The 21,686-nt window shown below is 38.5% G+C and overlaps 1 protein-coding gene across 1 annotated transcript; it reads left to right on the forward strand.

Annotated features, from left to right (window-relative positions):
- The first annotated feature begins 45 nt into the window (after nt 1-45).
- Nucleotides 46-18,341, forward strand: LOC140952266 (tubulin-specific chaperone E-like). The gene is made up of 17 exons (XM_073401698.1): nt 46-307; nt 1,717-1,801; nt 2,498-2,689; nt 3,289-3,377; nt 5,861-5,960; nt 6,621-6,723; nt 6,810-6,883; nt 7,042-7,158; nt 8,246-8,310; nt 8,937-9,007; nt 10,355-10,430; nt 10,726-10,799; nt 11,251-11,407; nt 12,789-12,857; nt 14,862-14,921; nt 16,188-16,279; nt 17,010-18,341. Exons 1-17 carry the CDS (start codon nt 46-48, stop codon nt 17,097-17,099), a joined length of 1,776 nt encoding a protein of 591 aa, XP_073257799.1. The 3' UTR covers nt 17,100-18,341.
- The last annotated feature ends 3,345 nt before the right edge of the window (nt 18,342-21,686 follow it).

Genomic DNA, 21,686 nt, shown 5'->3' on the forward strand with positions numbered 1-21,686 from the left:
CGACGGATTTTGGCAATCGGATCAAAATCTGCAAACTACTTTGCAATGAAGTACAATACGCGGTGTCTAATCTGGGCGCCAAGGCGCCAAAACTACAAAATATTTTCGCATTATAACAAATATTTCTATTGGCTACCTTTCATTGACCAATCAGAGTCTGGATTACATTTTCTAAAACTGATGCCGCCGCTGTCCCAACATTTCGAAGTACTAAACAAAATGGCGGACGAAATTGTTGGGAAGAGGATACTATGTGAAGGTTTTAGAGGAGAAATTAAATATGTAGGGCTTGTTCCTCCAACTTCAGGTACGTATGTTAAAAATATTTCATCTGACATAAGGCAGCTTGAGTGGTGTGGAACGAAAACTATCGATGACTTCTTCATTGCGAGGATTCTTGCGAAAAGTCTCAATCTACAGCTGTACAGCGGGATTCAGACCCAGGTTTTGTTAGTTAGGTCTATTTGTTGCATTAGAAATAATGTGATGCTCGTTAAGAGGCATATAACACCGAGTAAACCACATTTTTATGGAAAGAAAATGGGAAAGAAGGCCTTTTTAGGCTCGTAGGTTTTGTTTACCCATTTTCAGACCACGTGATGGTACCACAGAAAACTGTTTCTTTCAAATGTTATCCAATATACTATGCACGTGCTGATGAAAAGACAAAAGGCACATTCCCTTAAAACATCATATGGTCTGAATTGGGAAAATAAAACATAAAAGCTTAAGAGGTCTATGGCTTCAAACAAGATTGAGCTTATGCAACAGGATGGCAGAAAGAAGAGAACAGCGAAACGTTTGTGTGTGACAAGCATGACAGGGCTATTATTTAAGTGCTTTTTGCAATCTTCACTTACTGTAGCCTCCCTGTGTTATGGGTTTTTGCAAAAAGATCTGTTTGGAGGAAGGTGAAGTTTGGCAGAAATTTTTTTGAAACATAATTATTGTTTTGCTAGTCACACAAGGTGTTGTCATCTTCTTGCCTTAGCCATCCCTTGAGTGAGTTCACTAATGATTAAGCTAATTATGAATACCTTGAGATGTCCCAGCAACCATCTGCTAACCACTTTATCCGTTTGCCTTCATTCTGGTAGCGCCTATCCTAACAATTTTGATGGTTAATTCAGATGGAGGAGTGGTTTTTGCTTCTCAGTGAAGGTGTAAACAGTAACGTATCATAAAGTAATGTCGTGGATAAGAGGACAACAAGACATGGCCTCTTTATGTTATATATTAACATTCTGACAGTAAGCTCGGACTTCAGCATTCAAGGGTGCCAGTGGCAGCTACTATCAGTCCATTTATGAGTTTCCTGTAACCCACCCATAGCTCATGATATGAATGATGCATGAAAGGTAAACCACACCACCGGGGAAACTTCCCCTACTCTTGTCTGACGGTAGTGTGGGTTCTTTTACATCCCCTTTGATTTAACTGATGAAAGAAGGATGAATAAGACAAGCCCAACGGCTTAACGTCACCACCTAAGACCACCTAATGACGTGATCATCTGAACTGAGACAAGGTCTCAAATCACAGCCAGCAAGATCTCACCAGTTTTTTTAAAGACCCTGGTTGTTGGTCCGGCCGGAGTTTGAACCCACGACCTCCCGCCCGGCAGACCAGTGCTCTCCCAACTGAGCTAACCCGTCGGCAGTTAGCTCAGTAATGGAAGAAATGGTAATGGCAGAACCTAACTCTTTCTCTTGTTAGGTGAATGGTATGGTGTGGAGTGGGATGACCATAGCAGAGGTAAACATGATGGTACTCATGAAGGTGTTAAATATTTTGAAAGCAGGTATGAAGGACACGTTGTGGTTAAACATTGAAACATTTCTATCTCTAGCACTTTGTTGAAAGACTATTATGTCAACTTTGCTTTTACAGCAAGGAGCCCAAAAGTGTGACCTCCCTCAATTAACTCACATTCTTTCATGCAGACATTAACCAATCAGAAGTCGAGGACAGTTTTCAGCTGGCTTCTGATTGGATTAAATCCGTATGAAAGAATGTGAATAAATTAAAAGCGGTAAACCCACATTTGGGCTCCTTGCTGTAAATGATATTCCATGTTTGTGACCGTGCATGAGTAATCATTTTCATCAATCAGTTTGCATCAAAAGCAAATGAAGTAATATTAATTTCTTACTCACTTTGACTTGTAATTAAGTAATGTAAGTTAGCATGTAAAGCTATATTAAATTATATATTTATCAGGGATTTACAGGAGTGTAGCCAGCTCTTTGACTAGCTGTAGGCCTGGCTGATTTTCATTTTCACATATCCCAAAAAATAGCAAGGATGAATAGTACGCACTGACCTCACCAACACTTTGACCTCTTAATAAGCTTTTTAGCTCACCCCAACATCACATAACTTATTACCAGCAGTACATCGATCAAAACAAAAATTTGTAGGCCCGGGCCTACAGGTCTACAGGTTGGTTATGCCCCTGGATATATGCTCAAATGCATTTTGGGCTTATTTTTACTAGACACCCAATGGGTGGGTCCTTTGTAAGACCGAAGAAGGTGGACTTTGGAATAAGTATCTTTGAAGCCCTGAAACAGCGCTATGGACAAGGTGGTGACAGCATTAATGAAGAGGACATGTATGTTATGAGTGGCAACAACAGATGGAAAGCTGTGGAAATGGTTGGAGCAGATTCAATTCAGCAAAAACAGAGGTACTTGATATTGCATAGACAGGACTTAATTGATATTATGTCACACCTGATTCGCACTCAATATAATAATATTAATATTGTCTGTTGCTTAAAGTGCTAAAATATTACTTATTTTTCATCTGATAAATATAAACTGTACCAAGCCATTTTTTATTTGCTAAAAAGAAGCTATAGCTATAAGCAAATAGAATAACCTTTGTTATTTTATAGTGTTAAATCGCTGAAAGAGATCTTCTTGCTAAGAGCAGTTTGTAAAACTTGTTCAAAGCTTTCATGCCAGTGAAGTTGAATGGCCTGTCATCACTTTCAGTTTCTCATGATAAGGTCATTTCCAAAGTTCAATCAGCATTTTGCATCGACTTTTTGATGCAGAAATTCAAATTTCTGGGACATGATTGCAAGCTCTCGTTTTCTACAGTGTCCTCCCTCCAAAACCCTCTTGAGATCTTGCTCACAGGTTAGCAAGCCAGTTTCTGCTTTCTGCTGGATGCATACACTACAGTATGTGTTCGCTTTTCCTTGCATGAAATGGTAAGGCCTACTGCCTGCTTATATGATATCAGTATTACATAAACCTATAATAATTTATACATTTTCAGTGACTACAAGACAATAAGAGAGGTTAGTTTAAGAGGCCTAACAGTAAATGGACCAGATAAAGAAAATGACTTTTACAAAGTTGCACCAAGTATCCTTTTCACTACTACAAAAATGAAGGTCTGCATGAAATAAAAGCCCCAAGAAATCCCCAGGGGGTACTGTGGATTTCAAGTGATGGAGATAATTGAATAGGGCTGGAGCAAAAATCCAACCCCCCCCCCCCCCCCCTTAAAATCCCTAGTGCTTCCAACAAAACCCCCAAAAAATCCCTGGACCAAAATTTAACCCCCCAAAGATCCCATGCTGAATTTCTGAGGCCAAGTCTGGTTGTACTTTATTCACAGAACTACACTGCTCATAATTTATATCAATGTGTTTGTAGCAGGCTGGTTGCATCTTTGTTGGCCATCTTGTGCTGTGTGGGTTTTGATATGTTTCATATCTCCTCCTGTTGTGTCACTAAAAAAAATAATTTTTTACCGCTTAACAGTGTGATAGGTGTCTGTGAATACCTTGTATGGGGACTAGCATAGCTTGGTTGCAAGGATCATTGCTACAGCCAGTTGCAAAAATGTTGAGACACTCCGACAAAAAACTGGCCTTTTTTTACTTATTAATAAAATCCCTGCTTGTCACACTTCTGTGAGATATAACACTAACCCCCTCCCTCCACTGCATTCAAAGTTGTTCCTCCAAATTTTCAGCATGGTCTTGTATTGCTAGTAACTTTAAAAAGGAAGGGGTTTCAATACGCACTGATGGCCAACGAAAAGTGTCAGCTACTTTGCTCATAGAGGTCAGGTACTTTTTTCTAGAAAGTAGAAGCAACTAGTTTGAATAACGTTTAAACAAAAAATATATCATAAAATCTGAATGAAAAACGTAATTATGTTGTGTTTTCGATTCATAGAGGCCGACTGGTTTTAGGTAATGCTCTCAGTCATTTTTTTGACAAGTTTCTTTATAGGTTTGTGCAGAATTTGTTTATGTGCAAAGGAACATAATTTGGTTTTCTTCATTCATTCATTGTTCACAGGAATTGATTGTGTGACTGATAAATCGAAAGCTATATTTTCTTGAATGAAAAACACGCTCTTTTGTCCAAAAATTTAGTCCCCAGAATACTATAAATTGCATTCTAGGGCTTTGAATTTTCAAAATTTTCCGAGGCACAAGATCCCCTCCCCCACCCCCTCGTAAAAGGGGACTACTGGGCCCTTGTTGATACAGTGGGTTACTCTTTTCAAACCTGCTGGCTACTTTAATGTTTGAAACCCCTGAAGAAGGGGAGGAGGGGGAATCATAAGCACAAGATCTTGAACAGGCCATTTATTAAGCCTTGAAGGTTCAGTTTTGCAAGTAGTTTTGCAACTGGTTGTAGCCTTGGAAGCAGTACTCAGTCTGACTGTCTGGCCAGCCTCCAGTGGTAGCCTCTTGAAAACCCTGGCCCCCTAATATCCTTACAGCAGAACAGTTGTTCTTATTAGTGGTTTTTTAATGCACCTATCAATATTATGCCGGCGGGGGGGGGGGGGGGGGGGGAGGCAGGGCATAGGGTGGGGATTTGCCTTTTTTCAAAAATTTGCAATCAAATTCCCTGCCCATGGGCAAATCATTCCAGTCAAATGCAACCAAATTTCCCCACCCCAGGCTGCACATTGCTGTCAATCCCAAGGAAGAACCTAAGAAAGGCGCAATAAAAATATCTCCAAATAAAACTCTGCAATCTTTTATAAACGTTGCTGCATCACTACCCTGCGAGCAGTGGTTTCTTCAGGCCGGACGCTACGGGAGAGAAACTCCCCGTAACTCCCTTCTCTCCCAAAGATCATACATGTTCCTGTTACAGCTGCAATTATACGTTTTAACCATAATCCATGTTACACTGCGTAGAATACATAAACCTTTAGGAGAAAGTCCACATTTTGTAAGTCTAAATATACTGTTCTTAGTAAAGGGTACAAAGAACGTCAGTTTTATAAGTTTACAGTGATTGTAGCGAATGAGCCATACACTAATTAATTGTACTTGCAAAAATCGACTTGGTTTCTCTTTACTTCCGTTTACTTTGATACTACAGTATTTTAAGAGGTTCAATGGAGCAAAAACACTCTAAAACAAACGAAATTTGAAGACAAAACAGTGAAATCCACTCAGCCTTCGCTTGTTCTCATTGGCCTCCATGACTTCCTTATCTTTTCAAACCGTATGGCGCATGCGTGAAGCGTGGAAGCGGGAAACATATGTTCGGTCACAGTCTTTTTCGTCCAAGTCCGCAGTCAAATATGTCCGCGTCGGGCGAAGAAAGATTCAAATATCCCCTCCCCCGGGAGAACAAGATCAGTCAAATGCCCTACCCCAGGGACAACAAAGACAATCAAATCCCCACCCCATGCCCTGCCCCCCCTTCCCGCTGGCTTTACATTGATAGGTATATATATATATAAAATTATATACATTACATATCACGCTCTACTTTAACGTATTGAGCACTCTACTACGGAAAAATCGAAACACAGTCTTCCTATATATTATATTATATATATGCTGATTTTCTTAATGTTAGTGTAGATATCTCAGAACTTGATCTTTCTAAAACTCTTCTGTCATCTTGGATGGACGTAGCATCAATAACAAGAAATCTTAAACACCTTCAGATCCTTAATTTATCGTAAGTAACCATATTGTGTCATGTTTCTCTTCTATATATTTTTATAATTTTTGCATAATCAGCTGCTATAGAGATGTTCATTACATGCATTCATTACCTTGTTATGAAGATTTCAAGTACTTTTTGTGTTTACAGTTTCTATAAATTATAAACTGAAACACATGCAAAAAGGATTAATTGGTATTCATCAGCATGCTACATGTACCTAACCTGAAGGTGAAGTGTGACCTGTTGCATCTGAATAATAAGCGCGACCTGTTGCATCAAAAAATTGTTTTTTACCATGTAGGAAGTCAGTCTTTATTTTCTTGACATGAAGGTGAAGTGTAACTTGTTACATCAGATGAATAACTGTTACCTTGTATGTCAAAATTTTTACTTCAATGCAAGAAATCACACTCTATTTTCTTTGATAAAACATTTTACATTTCATGCTTATGAATTATGACTTAGCCAGCCGATAAAATCACAAGTGCACAACAGACATAACAATAACTGTAAACACATGCTCTCCCTTGAGAGCTCTTTTTCTAGTATCTTATGTGTGGGTGACAATGTAAACGAATGGTATACTAGTTATTATTGCATTACCCCTATACAGTCACATTTGTAATGCAACCATATGATAAATAATTGATTAATCTACTTTTTTCTTTAAAGGGAGAATTTACTCAGATTACCAAGTGAACCAGAACAGCTTTTACCTTCATTTTCTACAGTCACAGTTTTATTCTTAAACAAGATGGAACTTGGTTTTGAAGAGGTAACAAAATCTCAAACTTGTTGTAAATTAAATCATTATTTAATTTATAGAGAAAGGACACTAAAATGTCGCATTTTTTTCATCAGGTAGAGGTTATAGTAGGCATGATGCCTTCACTAAAAGAGCTTCATGTTTGTCACAACTGCTTGAAAAATCTGAGGTAAATTTGGCCAAAGAGTGGCAAATTCCTTCCTGCTAACAATTAGCAGGAAGACATTTATTGCTGATGACATGCACATGAAATATTCCTTTCCACTGTCTACCATGTGATGATCACTGGAAAGAATTGTGTTTAATGTTATCTCTGATTCTCTGTAGAAGAGAAGATGGTCAACTTTGTGACTTACAAGGATTCCAGAATGTACAGTTACTCAATCTTGAGGGAAACCAGCTGTCAGACTGGACATCAATATTGAGACTGGGCCAATTACCAAGGTAATGATTAAGGTGTATCTATGCAATAACTGTAATCTCTTTAAGTGTTCAGCATGGTCCGTTTCCTCTGAATAATCCGACAGACAGTATTCACCATTTTGTGTTATGCCTTTCTTCCTATTAAATTCCCTTTTCTACAAATAATTTTGAAGAGAAAAGAAGCAAAATCAGGTTTGGAGTAGGTTACTATTTACCTTGGCTTTAAATTTCTACAAAACTTAATGAACATTAATTTCACACTTTGTGGAGGACCTGAACACAAGACAACAACTTCCTCTTCCTTTCTCTGAATTTTGATACAGTCTTTTAGAATTCAACTCAAGAAAAATTTGCCAACATTTGATGAATTGAACGAGATGGAATAAAGCAACGTGAATTCACTTTGTAAATGACATTTTCGCTGCCATCGCTGTCTTTATTGCTTAAGCTCCCTAATCTCATCTCTCATTCTCTGGCGTCCAGTAGGCAAAGTGCATTTACTTAAGCTAACATGCCCTGAAGCAATTGCTAGTGATTCAGGACTTGATACCAGGGACTTGAGTTCAGCAATGGCGAATCGTGGTGTTTGGGAAGAAATCAGCTCCATGAATGTCCCATCCACTGTGGTAGTCAAAGGATGATGGTGGTGATGATAATGATCTGAACAGAGCCGTACAGAGGGATAGATAACCTGTATACAGCTATTTCGAGAAAGGTTGTCGGAAAAAGTGCACGCAACAATCCCGAAAGGTATTGTGGGTGGTTTTGAATTCACTGTTTTTCAAAGAAGTTTGAAAGAATGACACGAGAGGCCATGGACGTGTGTTTGTGAGTGCTAAAAGAAAGCAACAAAAGTAGGTTCAACAGCGACAGTGTCAGAAACAGTGTATTGATTATATCCCATATTACGTTTTGGGATTGTTGTGTGCACATTTCTCTTGTGACAACCTTTCTTGAAATAGCTGTATGTTAACTTCGTCAATGAGCTATACACGAGACTACTTTTCTATGCACAACAGACTGAGCTGCATAATTTAAAGTTACATTTTATATTGATCATTTCCCTTCAGTAATGCATGTATTTATACCACATTAATTTTTCTTTTAGACTCAGTTGTCTTATATTGAATGACAATGGCATAGAGAGTATTGAATTAGGAAACAAAGTACAAGGTTCGTTTCAATTTTATACCTCTCTTCATTTTCTTCATTTTCTTCATTTTCTTCTTTCTTCTTCTTCTTCTTCTTCTTCGTCGTCGTCGTCTTCTTCTTCTTCTTATTGTTATTATTATTATAATTTATTATTATAATCATAACTATAACAAAATTGTCAAATCTGATTGGCTATCAACTGCCCTGATTTCAGCCTTAATTGGACAGTTTAATAGAACAGTACGCGTCATGCCTAAGTAATTGGACAGTACGCGCCATCACGCGCGCGCTTAAATGGCTTTTTTTTTTCACTGCCAGCAAAAAAATCTCACAATTTCTTGTGTTTTGATTTAAAAAAAGAGCCTAATATATCACAAATTTTGTTAAAGTTATGATTAATTGGTAACAGAACTTTGTGTCGTCCAATTCAGTCTGTAATCATACTCGTGATTAAACAAATCGGACTCCCGCTACTCGGTCGTCCGATTTTGTTAATCACTCGTATGATTACAGACCGAATTGGACTCCACTCAGTCCTGTTACCATTACTTATTATTATTGAAAGCGACTTCAAAACTTTCTTTTGTTCCAATAAATTTGCTCTATTAACACTGCATTTAATGTGATAAATGTGATATTGTGTTTAGATGGACAAGTTGACAAGCTTCTGTTCCCAGTTTTACAATCACTCTCCCTAAGCAGAAACAAAATTAGTCAGGTAGGAAAATGCAAATTGTTCTTTCTGTTCTGGTTCATCATTAAATTGTGTTCCTGACTAATGCAATATTTTTGGAAATACAGTGGAAGCTCTATATAACAAAGGGCCAAAAGACTGGCAAAATTATTTGTTCACTTTTACAAGGTTTGGCTATGTCCAGGTTCTTTTCCATATATTTTACTATTTCTGGGGTGAAGAAAATCGTTTGTTATACTGAGGACTTTGCTATAATTATAGAAGCTTGTTATATCGAAGTTCCACTGTATGTAAGGGTGGCTCTTACAAAAATACTTTGAATCCCAAAGGCATGAATGACAAAAATTCAGGGTGACCAACAAGAACAAAAGCAAAGAATTCCATTAAAAAAAAAAGAGGATTGGTGGTGAAATTATCTTGTCTAACATAAACATGCATAAGGGCTGTTGAAAAGCAGATTTCTATTTACAGTCATAAAAGAGATGAAATAACTGTCTTGTCAATTGAAGTTACTTACAACCTCTCAAAAAACTGCTGGGGTGCTCATGATAAGCAAAGCTATCCATTACAAAATGATCAAGGCCTGCACACTGCTATTATTAGCAGTGTTGAATGCTTACTGTGTGGAATTAATTTATTGAAGATGGTAACATTAGGCTCAGTGAATAACATGTGGAAAGCTGTTAAAATTTTATTTGTTGTGTTGTGAGCATTTGACTTGTAGAAAAAATCTGACTCTTAAGTCAGATGAACTCATGAGACTTTGTAAAACATGAGTGGTATTTCTATCCATCAAAAAGAAACCAAAGCAAAACTTCTCCCAAATAATTTCAAAATTCTTTTTTGTAAAACCTTAAGAAATTAATGGTACTATAAAAAAAAGTCTGCTATAGGGGATTCATTTGAATGGTAACACCATAGAATAACATCCACAGTTAAAAGTTAGTGTAGCACTTTATCTACTTGCAGTTAACAGTCTCTGAAGTCTTAAGAATGACAATCAATTTTCTCCTAAACAATATCAATGCACAATCAAATGAAGAGGTTGTGAGAATTGATAAAGTAATCAGCTGGGAGAAAATGCTTTAATCTTTTATCAAATTTCTTTATGGAAATGTATAGACACCAGTTTGGAGAATTTGTATGTGGATATTGGGGATCAGAGGGTTGGCAATTAGTTGGAGGTAACTGTAGTCATGGATCATTATACGTTTCTAGGAAACTGCCCACCTACCCCTCCCCTAAGCCAAAATTAACGCTTCTCACCTAGTGCAAAATGTTGGCTTAGGGGAGGGGTAGGGGGTAGTTTCCCAAAAATGTATAATGATCCGTCATACAGTGTATTTAACCTTGTTTTCAAATTCGTTCTAGATTCAGAGCATTAATGAGTTAAACCATCTACCAAAATTAAGTGAGTTGCGCTTCAAGGGAAATCTTCTTTTTCAAGGTAAAAGCCAAGAAAATAATTGCCCTTTCTATGTGTTATCAAACTTTGTTATTTATTGGAGTTGCTAACAAAATGTGTTATTAGGGCCATTTATACGAGGAAAAATAAGACGCCTCTTACATAAGACGCGTCTAAAACAAGACACTGCTTAGCTAAGACGCGTCTTATTAGATAAGACATGCTCTTATAAATGGTACAGTTCGCGTCTTATTTAAAATGCGTCTTATTTTTCCTCGTATAAACGCCCCTATTGTTTCAACTGTGTCTGTATAATGAAGTAATTTTGATTTTGCAGGGGAGACTACTTTTGACAGTCGTCAAGAGCTGCTTGCTCGCGTGCCGTCATTAACCTCTCTCAATGGCAGTTTGGTGAGTTTTGAGGATGTTGTATTTTTTTGTTCAGGTGCTGAGCACTACACTGTACCCAGATCTGGGTTGTGACACGTCATCGGTATGGAATTTCTTCGCTTGTTCCTCAGATGTCATTTCATGAGGAAACAAGTGGTGGCATCAGGAAAGTGGTGGTTGTTTTCTTATTGCTCCATGTAAGGGAACCCAAGGCAGTTTTGGATTCTGGATTCCACGCTGTGGATTCCAGAATCCAGGTACTAAATGCTAGTCTTTGTCAGTGGAACTTGGATTCCAGATTCCAATTGTTCGTGGGATTTCCGATCCCTTGAGCTGTATTCCGGATTTTAAAGCCCAGGATTCCGGATTCCACAAGCAAAATGTTAAATATAAGGATCCTGTATTCCAAATCCGGTTTCCCTTACGTGGAACGATTTTTAGGCTACTTACTTGTATTATTCCTTTTTCTCAGGTCAGTTTAAAAGAGAGAGAGACTGCAGAGCGGGCTTACCTAAAGAAGTATGCCAAGTGTTGGATTAATGCTGGTGGAAATACTGCTGATGGGCAAGCCAGTTCACTGAATCCTGCATTTGTAGAGTTACACCCGAGATACGAGGAACTCATCAAAGGTACAACAAGCTGATAGTTGTATCAGTCATTTCTGTTTCTATGCTGCATCTCTACTTGTATTATTTTCTCAATTTTTGTCCACTTTTCTGTACCTTCCAGTTGGAGAAGCGTGATTTGGGTGCCAGTTCAGTTTAAGGTTCTGGCCCCGGGTTGTTCAAAAACTGGATAACACTGCCCCAGTTGTTCAAAAGGTAGATAACGCTATCCATCAGATAAATCACTATCCACTGGATAGCGCAATTAGTTTCCCTACTTTTATCCGTGGGATAATGATTTATCCGTTGGATAGCGCTATCCAACTTTTGAACAACTGAGGCCAGATAAATCACTGTCCAGTGGATACGTCAGTATTAGGGAAACCAATTGCGATATCCAGTAGATAGAAATTTATCCGGTGGATAACGGTATCCTTCTTTTGAACAACGGGGGCCAGGTAAACTGCAGTCGCAGTTTTTTCAACGAGTCAACTTTAATTTTACTGAAAGATGATCGTCGCAGTTATAGACGCAGCTTTTTGCAGTTGCGAAAAGAAAGCCTGAAAAAATTCAAGCTTGTAAGGGATTCGAACCCTTAACCTCTGTGATACCGGTGCAGCGCTCTTACCAATTAAGCTAACAAGCCAACTGGGAGCAGGTCATTGAATTGGTTCGTCATAAACCCGTGAAAGGATGAGGATGTAGTCATGAATAAATCATATATCAGAACAGCCGATTTAAATGGTTTTCTGAATCTCTCAATAATAACTGGTGAAAGTTATCGTCTAGGGCCGAGTTTTTCAAAGCCGGGTTAAGATAACCCAGGGTTAGTGCGAGATTTGAATTCAAATTTGAAAGCTTAAAAAGCATTTCAGTTTTAATTCTTTTTGTCCACAAGTTGATGATTGAAAGCTCTAAATATAACAGAGAAAATTATCCGAGAAAATGCTTTTGAACACAAGAAAGAGAAACCCGAAGGTTAAGCGCTAATCGGCCTTCGAACAACTGGGCCCAAATCTTCTTCTCCAAATCCAGTCCAAGTGCCCATATGTTTTAGAATCAACAGTTGGTTTCGGCTATTGGGGGTTAGTATGGGAGGGGGTGTCGGTGGGAGGGGGGTCGCCCCCTTCTGTTTGACGAGTCTGCCCTCTCTTAATAAAGTTTAAACATTAATTAGTTAATTGGAAAAAAACTCGGTTAAGTCCTCAAGTGCGGCCGCAGCCATTACAGGGTCGAAAAGATGGCTTTTTCTTGCGGGACACCCGTGGGAAATCCCGACCGGGCAAGATGGGCCCGCTCGGGTAGCCTATCGTTACACAGGATTCGCTTCATCTTGCCCACTGGCAGATTCAGCCATGTAAAAGTTTCCAATTATTTGTAGGAGTAAGCCTTTTGTGTCTTTCAGTTCATGGAGTTCCCATTGAAGCTGAACGCAGCCAAAGTAGCTCCAAAACGTTAAAAGATTCTTTGATTTGTATCCTTGATGATGTATTGATACAAATTCTATTAAATATCAAGTAGACTTCTTTAATGCACAGTCACTATCCTCTGTAAGTCCCATACTTCTCTTACTTCTTTCTTTGCAAAGTCCCGGTCAAGAGGAACAACAGTACTTGTCCTCTTTACATAATTGAACATTTTAAGTTTGTGCGTGAGACTGGGTCGGTGTTGTCTCGAAGTGCACTATGGGACCGTTTTGGGACGTTAACGCTTCTTTCATTGGCTGTTAGGAGATTGCGCAGGAAACTGGGTCAAAATTAATCCCCTAAAAAGTCTCAAAGTGTAATAGGCCATTTCCGAGTTCCCCCGGGCCTCTGTTTCAAAACGAGGGTAGATGCTCAGCCGTTGATATGGAAATAACTTTTTATTTTCGTGCAAATAAAACTCATTTTCACAAGAAAGGTTGTGCACCTAGCCTCATTTTGAAAGTGAGGGTTTTTGGAACTCGGAAGTGGCCTGTTCGACACAACCCCGACCCAGCCTCTCGTACGACCTAAAAATGGACCGTTATTGAGGAGTTAATGCAAGGACGTTTTTGAGCGACGTACGTCAACCGGAAGTTGACTTTTTGTACTCTTGGGCAGTGGTTTGACCAAATTTTCGGAGCAAATGATCTCTTTAAGAGCACAAACGCTAAGCAATGCAAATTTGATAACATCAATACATAATTTTAAGGGGAAAAAACTAACTTCCTGTAGACGTGTGTCACTCGGAAACGCCCGGCCTTTGCTTAAGCTCAGACATCAGCATACAAGTTGCCACTGACTGCCCCTGTTGGTCCATTTATAAGCTTACCACCCCAATCCGTGATATTTATGATAGTCCACACTACCTAGCAAACTCCCCTACTCTTTTCGAACGGTGGTATGGAAAGTGACCAACTTTAATGTTCTCCCAACAATACCAGCATGTCATCAAGGGAAAAGATTATAAGAGTCAATCTAATGGTCACCTAAGGGTAAATGCTTTGTTTTTTCAAATAATTCTCTCAACTAATTCTTTAGGGAAATGTATGGAGGTCAGTTTAAGGAATTTGTATGGGGAGGGGGTCTGGGGCGCGCTTTGAAATTTCAAGGCCGCAGTTTTCAGCGTTCTAGGGGCTAAATTGAGGACAAGAGAGTGCGTTTTTCATTCAAGAAAATGTAGCTTTTATGCATCTTTCGATTTATCAGTCACTCAATCAATTCCTACCAGCAATGAACAAATGATGAAACTAAAATTACGTACTTTTGGTCGTAAAGAAATTCTGCGGAAACCTATAAAGAAACTTGTGAAAAATTGACTGAAATGTAGTGTTCACATTATTAAAGCACAACGTATAACCATTGGGCTTTTATGAAACCACTCATAATTACGTTTTCATTCAGATCTTATGATATAGTTTTTGGTTACAACGTTATTCAAACTAGTTGCTTCTTCTTTCTAGGAAAAATTAATCGACTTCTGTGAGCAAAGTAGCCGACGTGTTTCGTCGGCCGTCGGTGCTTATTGAAAGCCCCAGTGGCAGATCCAGACCTTCAGATAAGGGGGGTGGGGGGCGGAGCGGTCATCCAGACCCTGAGATAAGAGGGGGGGGGGGGGCTCAAAAAAAAATTTTTCGGCCCTTCGGGCCTCATTTTGGTCTAAAAGTAAGGAGAGGTGGGCCCCCCAGGCCCTTCCCCTGGATCCGCCATTGACCCCTGATCGTGTTTGTGTGAAATTCCAGGGGATGGGGGGTATGACAAGATTCTACGAAATGCGGGTCTGAAGCAAAAGTTCCCTCCTTTAGTTTGGGGGTGGGGAAATGGATATTTCCTGGCATTACACAACTGTTTTAAAGTGTTCCTGGATACCGTTCGGATGCCGAGGTCATAATAACACAGAGTTGACAATCAGCGTAGGAAAGCCCACATGGGCAAGTACTGTTAGCGCTGATGTGGCTTCTGATAAGTTCAAATAAATTGTAAATTTTTCTCAATCCTTAACAACACCTGTACAGCTGTGACGATCACGTGTCCGGATGCCCCAGACAAGAAATCTGTCACGAAGAAATTACCAGGTGAACAGAAGTACCCTGCTAGCAAAGTCACTTCGATCTTTCCTAGATAAGTCCTCATTCCCGACTTATCTAGGAAAGGTCGAAGCAACTCTGCTAGCAGGGAAGGAGCTTAGCACACATTTAATGCCAATAGACCTTTTTACCGATACGGCGGCCATATTGAATTAATTCGATTTAAGGAGTATTATAGGATACCCAGGGGGCAACAGCACATTTCGTCTGTATTTTCGAGCGCTTTTCGGGACATTTTTTCTTAAAGTTTTCTTAGAATAAGATTGTAAAGGGAAAAAAGCTCCTTGTGCCGTGTTTGGATGTAATAATGATCTCCTTTTTCTAGTTTAGTATTAGAAATATGGTCTTTCACTGTATATTGTTCGGGAAAAAGACGATCATTATTACATCGAAACACGGCACAAGGATCTTTTTCCCCATTACAATGTTATTCGAAAATTTTAAGAAAAAATGTCTCGAAAAGCGCTCGAAAATACAGACGAAATGTGCTCATGCCCCCTGGGCATCCCATAATACTCCTCAAATGGAATTAATTCAATATGGCCGCCGTATCGGTAAAAAGGTCTATTTACGCCACAGGACTGATTTGGCTTCTGATAGGTTCAAATAGGTAATATCTCCCCTGGGGTATGATTTTCCTCATTCCTTAACACGTGTCCTGATGCCGCAGACAAGAAAACTGTCTCGAAGATATTACCAGGTGAAGAAGCTTAGAACACAAATTCGAAGAAATCGGAAATATGGGAGATTTCTTGATTCCCTAACAGCCAGCCAACCGTGAAGGGCAGGGAAAACTACCACGTGATCATAATTTTCCCGCCATTTTTGACGCTTGCCGCCGCTTGCCATCCGCCATTTGCAGTTTGAATGAACGTGAACGTGAAGAGGCAGTTTTCACGTTCGCAAACAACGTAGCGTGCATGATTTCTTTTGATATTTTGAATCCTTCTTTAAGCCCAAAGATCTATTTGTATGTCCTGTCGTAAAGAAACTATATAAAAATTTAATCTTTCCCAAGAGGAGCGAGCGAGGGACAAAGAAGCCAATTGAAGGTAAAAACCTGAGCTTCTTTTTACACTGAAAGATTGCAACATTGTGTTACGTATCACCTCTCTTAGACATCTTTAAAGCTTTAAAACCACTTTTTTTCGTTAGAAATGGAAAGTTTGTAGCTAACATGAGACTTACAAGCGTAGAAAACAAATGTTTGATTTTTTTTCTTCGTCAATAAACTGGTCGGGTGGTCTTTTGCAGGAACTATGACAATAGGGAAGCTTAAAGGGTTACTCTATCGATTGTTTAAAGTTGACAGTTCCGACCAAAGATTATCGTCTGTAGACAACAAGGTGAGGACGTCATACACATGGTACTACAGTAAACGAGTTGTTGGTGATGAACGCCGATATTCAGTTTCCTTTGATATATCGCCGTTCAGCCAATTAAAGAGCTTTAATGTAACTGTGTATTAATATTCAACTGTCATCCTGTCTTGCATAATACCTAAAGCTCTTAGTTAGTTCTTTGGCTTGTCCCCTTATGCCCCTCCCGCCTTCTACAGTCCATATCCTCTTGTCAGTCTTGTTGTTCACTTTCGAACGTTTTTTTGCTTGTTTTCTTATTTGTTTGATGCTGAAATCTCTGTAGTTGCACCGAATACTTAATTTCGAGCCAAGCACTTAAGTTTGTATTCTTCACCTCGCCAACGGAAAAGTCTGTTTATAAGAGATCATGAATTTCTTGTTTCCGTTATTGGGAATCATTTGTAATTAATCTTCACAATATTTAACAGACAGAAAAACTTTAGAGCCTTTGGGCCGGTCACTTATCTAAAAAGGCAAACATTGGACAAGAACTCCAGATCTGACTGACTGTTAATAAGCGGATTATGATTTTAGGGAGATAAATCTTTCGTTAGTCTGCACTCTAGTCATAGTATAAAATAACTGTTCAGATAGTAGAGTTGGCCAAATAAAAATGGCTTATAACGTTTTTTAATCAGATAAATAACTAGCGGCAAAACTTCGTTTCAATAACCGGCCCTTTGAGTTTCGGTTTGTATTTTCTTTTTGTTTACAGCTTGGTAGAGAAGTTGAATTGGATGATGACTTACGACAACTCACATTTTATTCTGTACAAAGTGGAGACACTATTTACCTAAGATGGTGACGAGTCTCGAACTTTCTTTGTTAAACAATGCACAACCAGCGTTCCAAAGAAGGTCCTCGTTTCCCGCCATTCACAGCGGTGTTTGGTAGAGGTCTTATCAGTGCATGCGCACCCGCTTATAAATGGGGAAAAGTGGGATACGAAACTGTCGGCCGTCTGCTGTACAGTAAACAGCCACATATAAGAACCTATGATTTTGGGTTTCAGGCTGATGAAGTTCTTATTCACTGGGTGCTTAGTGAGAAATCTTCCTGAAAAATAGATTATTAGAGGTGTAATTAATATACATACAATGTTTTATCTACTAAAAATAATTTTAAAATTTAATTAAAAATAAATACATACTGTAATTTCTAATATAAGTAAAGCATACTGTACTGTATTGGTTTCGTATTCTGGCATCCTCTTTTTTTTATATAAGAACATGTTTTATTTATCAGGCTGCATTGGTTGTTATATATATGGTGCTTTATTGGTCAACTTTCAGCCTGATGTTCTTAATCCACTTCTTCTTATATGCAGGGTGTTTACTGTATAGGTCGCAAAACTAGCTTGTTGATGAATACTTTTATCGACATGCAGCAGTATTTACAGTTATTGTCGAAACAGCGATTTGTAGTTTAAATCGCAATTTAACACTGTAGGGTGATATTAGCCATTGTATATATTTTTAGGCCCAAAACAACAAACTGCCTTTTGTCTTTTAGCACTATGGTGTGCAACATCTTAGTCTCCCCCGCAGCCGTTTTTTGGATGTCATGCAACGCCCCCCTCCCACCTTTTGGGGGAGCGTTGCGTGACATCCAAAAAAGGGCTGCGAGGGAGACTAGCAACATTTATGCTTAATTTGAAAGAATGAGCCCAACGTCAAAACGATGATCATCCCAACGCAGATTTTTGACCTTTTCGTAGGTTTGGTTCGGCTTTGAATTTGAAAGTGTTGCAGGGAATCAAAGTTGATGAAAGTTTGACACATTAATAAACACAGCTTAAAGATTACGGTCAGTGAGTTGGTTAAAGATTTCTATCCAGCCGTTCCTGAGATATATGAAAAAGAGTTAAAAGAATCCAGATTTTACACTTGGAACGGTGTTTAGAAAGAAAGTTAGTTTCCAAGATCGCAAGAAAGGAAATACACCAAAATTTCTTATCATGAAAATATGCTATTAAGCAGCATTATGATGATGCTTTGGAGCAATTTGAGGTATTTGGAATTTGCTTATTCGTTCATTTATAACGGCTATTGAAAATATATGGCTTAAAATATATTTGCGTTTTATTTGAATTCAAACGTACGTATTTTCACTGAGGTTGTTTGCCAAACACCGCACTTCAAGTTCCTGGTGTTGGATTTTTGACGTTAACTGATTTCAGTATTTTTTTTTTATCGTTGTCATGGTAATATCGATTTTACTTAAAATAATATTTTGACAAACTCCAATTCAAGGTCAGTTAACGGTGAAAATTTTATGGCGGTTCGGCGGTTAAGAATAAAATCATTTTTAAGGCGATTGAAAAATATCGGTTTGTATCGATACACCTTAAGCTACAAATGTCTCTGCCTGCAGTAAGGGGTACGTCTTTACCCCAGCCCAGTTATGCACGGGAGGCTCTCATTACTCATTTCACATGTTAATTCAAATCTCGCACTAATCTTGGGGTTATCTTAATCCAGCTCTGAACAACTCGGCCCAGGAGTGTAACTTTTACATGATAGTACGTTTGTTTTTGCCTATTTAATTTTTCCTCGGTGAATCCGTTCAAATAACCGTGAAATCAATGTATTATTTGAAGATAGGTAGAGAAGCCACTATAATTAGTCGAGAGAATTACAAATATTTAATTAACTGATATTCACACAAATAAGGGAGAGTTGACAATTGTGCTTCTAGTCTTAAATGCAACGGTTCATTCTCATCGAACTTTAACTTCTATATCTTGTCACGGGACGTATCTCCCCGATTTATGAAAAATATTATAACTTGATGGAAGTTCTGTATATCTTTCCAATGATCTTTAAAATGAAACCGATGTTTGACTTGATTTAGCTAAATATGTCCTTTGCGGAATAAGTAAAATGTGACGCCAATAAATAATGTTTAAAATGTGAAAAGATAAAGCATGAAGCATGAAATCTGATTGATTTCTGACAATTGTATCTGATTGATTCGACATAAATACTGATATATATCGTTGTAGAAAGCTTGCTAGGTTCTGGAACATTTTGACTCTTTATTAATTAGTATCAGAGGAGATAAATAACATTTGCTAATGAACTTCTTATCTAAAAGATTAAAGATTAAAAGTGTGCCTTCTTGCACCATGCACGAAATCAGATCACGTGCATCACTTCTTAGTTGGTTATTGACCAAAGACAACCCCCATCTGTACCATCATGTATTTTCAGGTTTTTCTTTGTGCATTCTATGACTCTTTAGGAATGTTCTGACTAAGTTAAGAATTTCTCCTTTCGTGTGTTCAAGGAATGAGGTTTTTGAGCGGGACATCTTGTCTCCGAACTTGACGTCCCTTCGAAGGTGCTTATCCTTTAAGTGGACATTTCCACATTTTTAGTAACTGACTTAGCTAGTTAAGGTTTTGCGGCTCGATTTTATTGGTAAAGTTTTTCCTCTATTTATCTTGTTCTCACATTTATTAATATGGGAGTTGTCCTTTGTTTGTCATTAACGAAGTTTGCACTTTTGGTTTTTTAGCTTCAAAGAACCAAGTAACTTAAAAGTAGTTGCGTAAAAGTGTGTTCCTTCTACTGAACTTTGCTTAGTTAGTTTCCTTTACTGGTTATTCTCCTTCAGAACCAAAGAAAGGCTTTTAAAAGGAATTTTGCGTAACAAAGCTTAACAAGTTAATATATACAGGGTGCAAAGAAAATCAGTTTTACAACTTGCCATTCGGGCAAGCTGAAGCTAGCATTTACTAGCCAAGACGTCATTTCAACTAGCCCCCAAAACTTTTTGTTCTTCTGTTATGCAATTCCTCATAAAACATCACTTGCCCGTCGGGCAAGTTAAAAACAGTATTCACTAGCCCGATAGCAAAATCCACTAGCCCCGGGCTATCGGAAAGTACTTTCTTTGCACGCTGATATAATAATAACAACATAAATATATTATCAACGTAAACATATGGTCAAAGTTCAACAAACAAATAAATAGCGAGATGCGAAGGAGTAGATTTTAGAGAGAGAGAACGAAAGTAAAGTGCAGAGGACACAAGATTAGTTGAAGAAAGACGTTGTTAGAAAGAAGTTGTTGAGGAAGTTGTGAAGAACTGTGAAGTGAAAGAGTAAGTCTCCTTATAATAAAAAGTTTAATCTTAAGACGTGTTTGGTTGTGAGAGCCACTCTCGCTGTGGGGCGAGAGGAGACTTTTAGCGTCTCTCCCCAGTCTCGCTCTCTGTTTTTCAGCCTCGTTCCAGACTTTTTGTTTGACTGTTCGCGCGTACTTTAATACGCAAAAATACGGACTGTTTTACAGTCTAGTTGTAACGGATGGCAAGGACGGAAATGGATTCAAACTTGAAAAAAATTGGGCCAACTTTCTCGAAATTTAAGGCTATGCCTGCAAAAATCACCCAAAATATTGAGGTTATTGTTCTCTGATGAAATTAGTTTGATATCTTCTTCATACCTCTAGAGGAGGGTTATGTATATAATGATAATAATTAAAACTTATACAGCGCAACTTTCCATGGCACATGATCAAATGCGCTTTACAATAAGTTAAAAAGAAAGACTAAAAATGAGTGAAATTTACAAGGAGGTAGAAATGAAATAAAATGATAATAAATGATAAATAATAAAATAAACGAAGTAAATACTCTACTACGAATTAAAAGCTTGTTTACAAAGATATGCTTTCACATGGCATTTAAAATTTGACATAGAGTCAAGGCTGGATATTTCGCCAGGTAGATGTATGGGGTAAAGGCAGTAATTAATGACTTCAGCCCAGAATTGCCTTCAAACAGTGTTATCCTCGTGACATACTGAGCCCTTTTAAGCCCGATCAGAATAGCGCAGCCACGAATCGGGCAACCTTTTGCGTGGTCTTCTGTGCGGAAGGTTCCGAGTTCCATACTCAGGTTTGACCTCGTATCCTTATTTTGACTTTTTTCCTTTCCGTGCAGTAGCTCAAATACCCATAAAACGGATCCGATTGCTAGAGAGAGGGGGGTAAACTGAGTGTACCGTCGGCCTACGGCTTGTCAGTTTAAGTACTGTTACGAGTTACAGACGTAAAATAAGGACCTAAGGTCCTTTGCCGTTGTATTTTTACCTTTACTGCGCATGTGTACCACAAGAAAAAAATCTGCCAGTGTTTAATCCCTGGCCAAGAGGCCATTTCCAAGTTGCCTCAAGTCTCTGTTTCAAAGCAAGGCTAATTGCAAAGGCTTTGATATGAAAATGATTTTTTTTGTTCTCACGCAAACAGAACTCATTTTCACAACAAAGGTTTTGCACTTAGCCTCGTTTTGAAAGTGAGAGTTTGTGGAACTAGGAAATGGCCTATTATGAGCATTGCCTTCTGCGCATGTCGCATGAACACAAATTGAAGGAACAACACTAGC

This window comes from Porites lutea, chromosome 11 (assembly GCF_958299795.1).
Source record: "Porites lutea chromosome 11, jaPorLute2.1, whole genome shotgun sequence".
NCBI lineage: Eukaryota > Metazoa > Cnidaria > Anthozoa > Scleractinia > Poritidae > Porites > Porites lutea.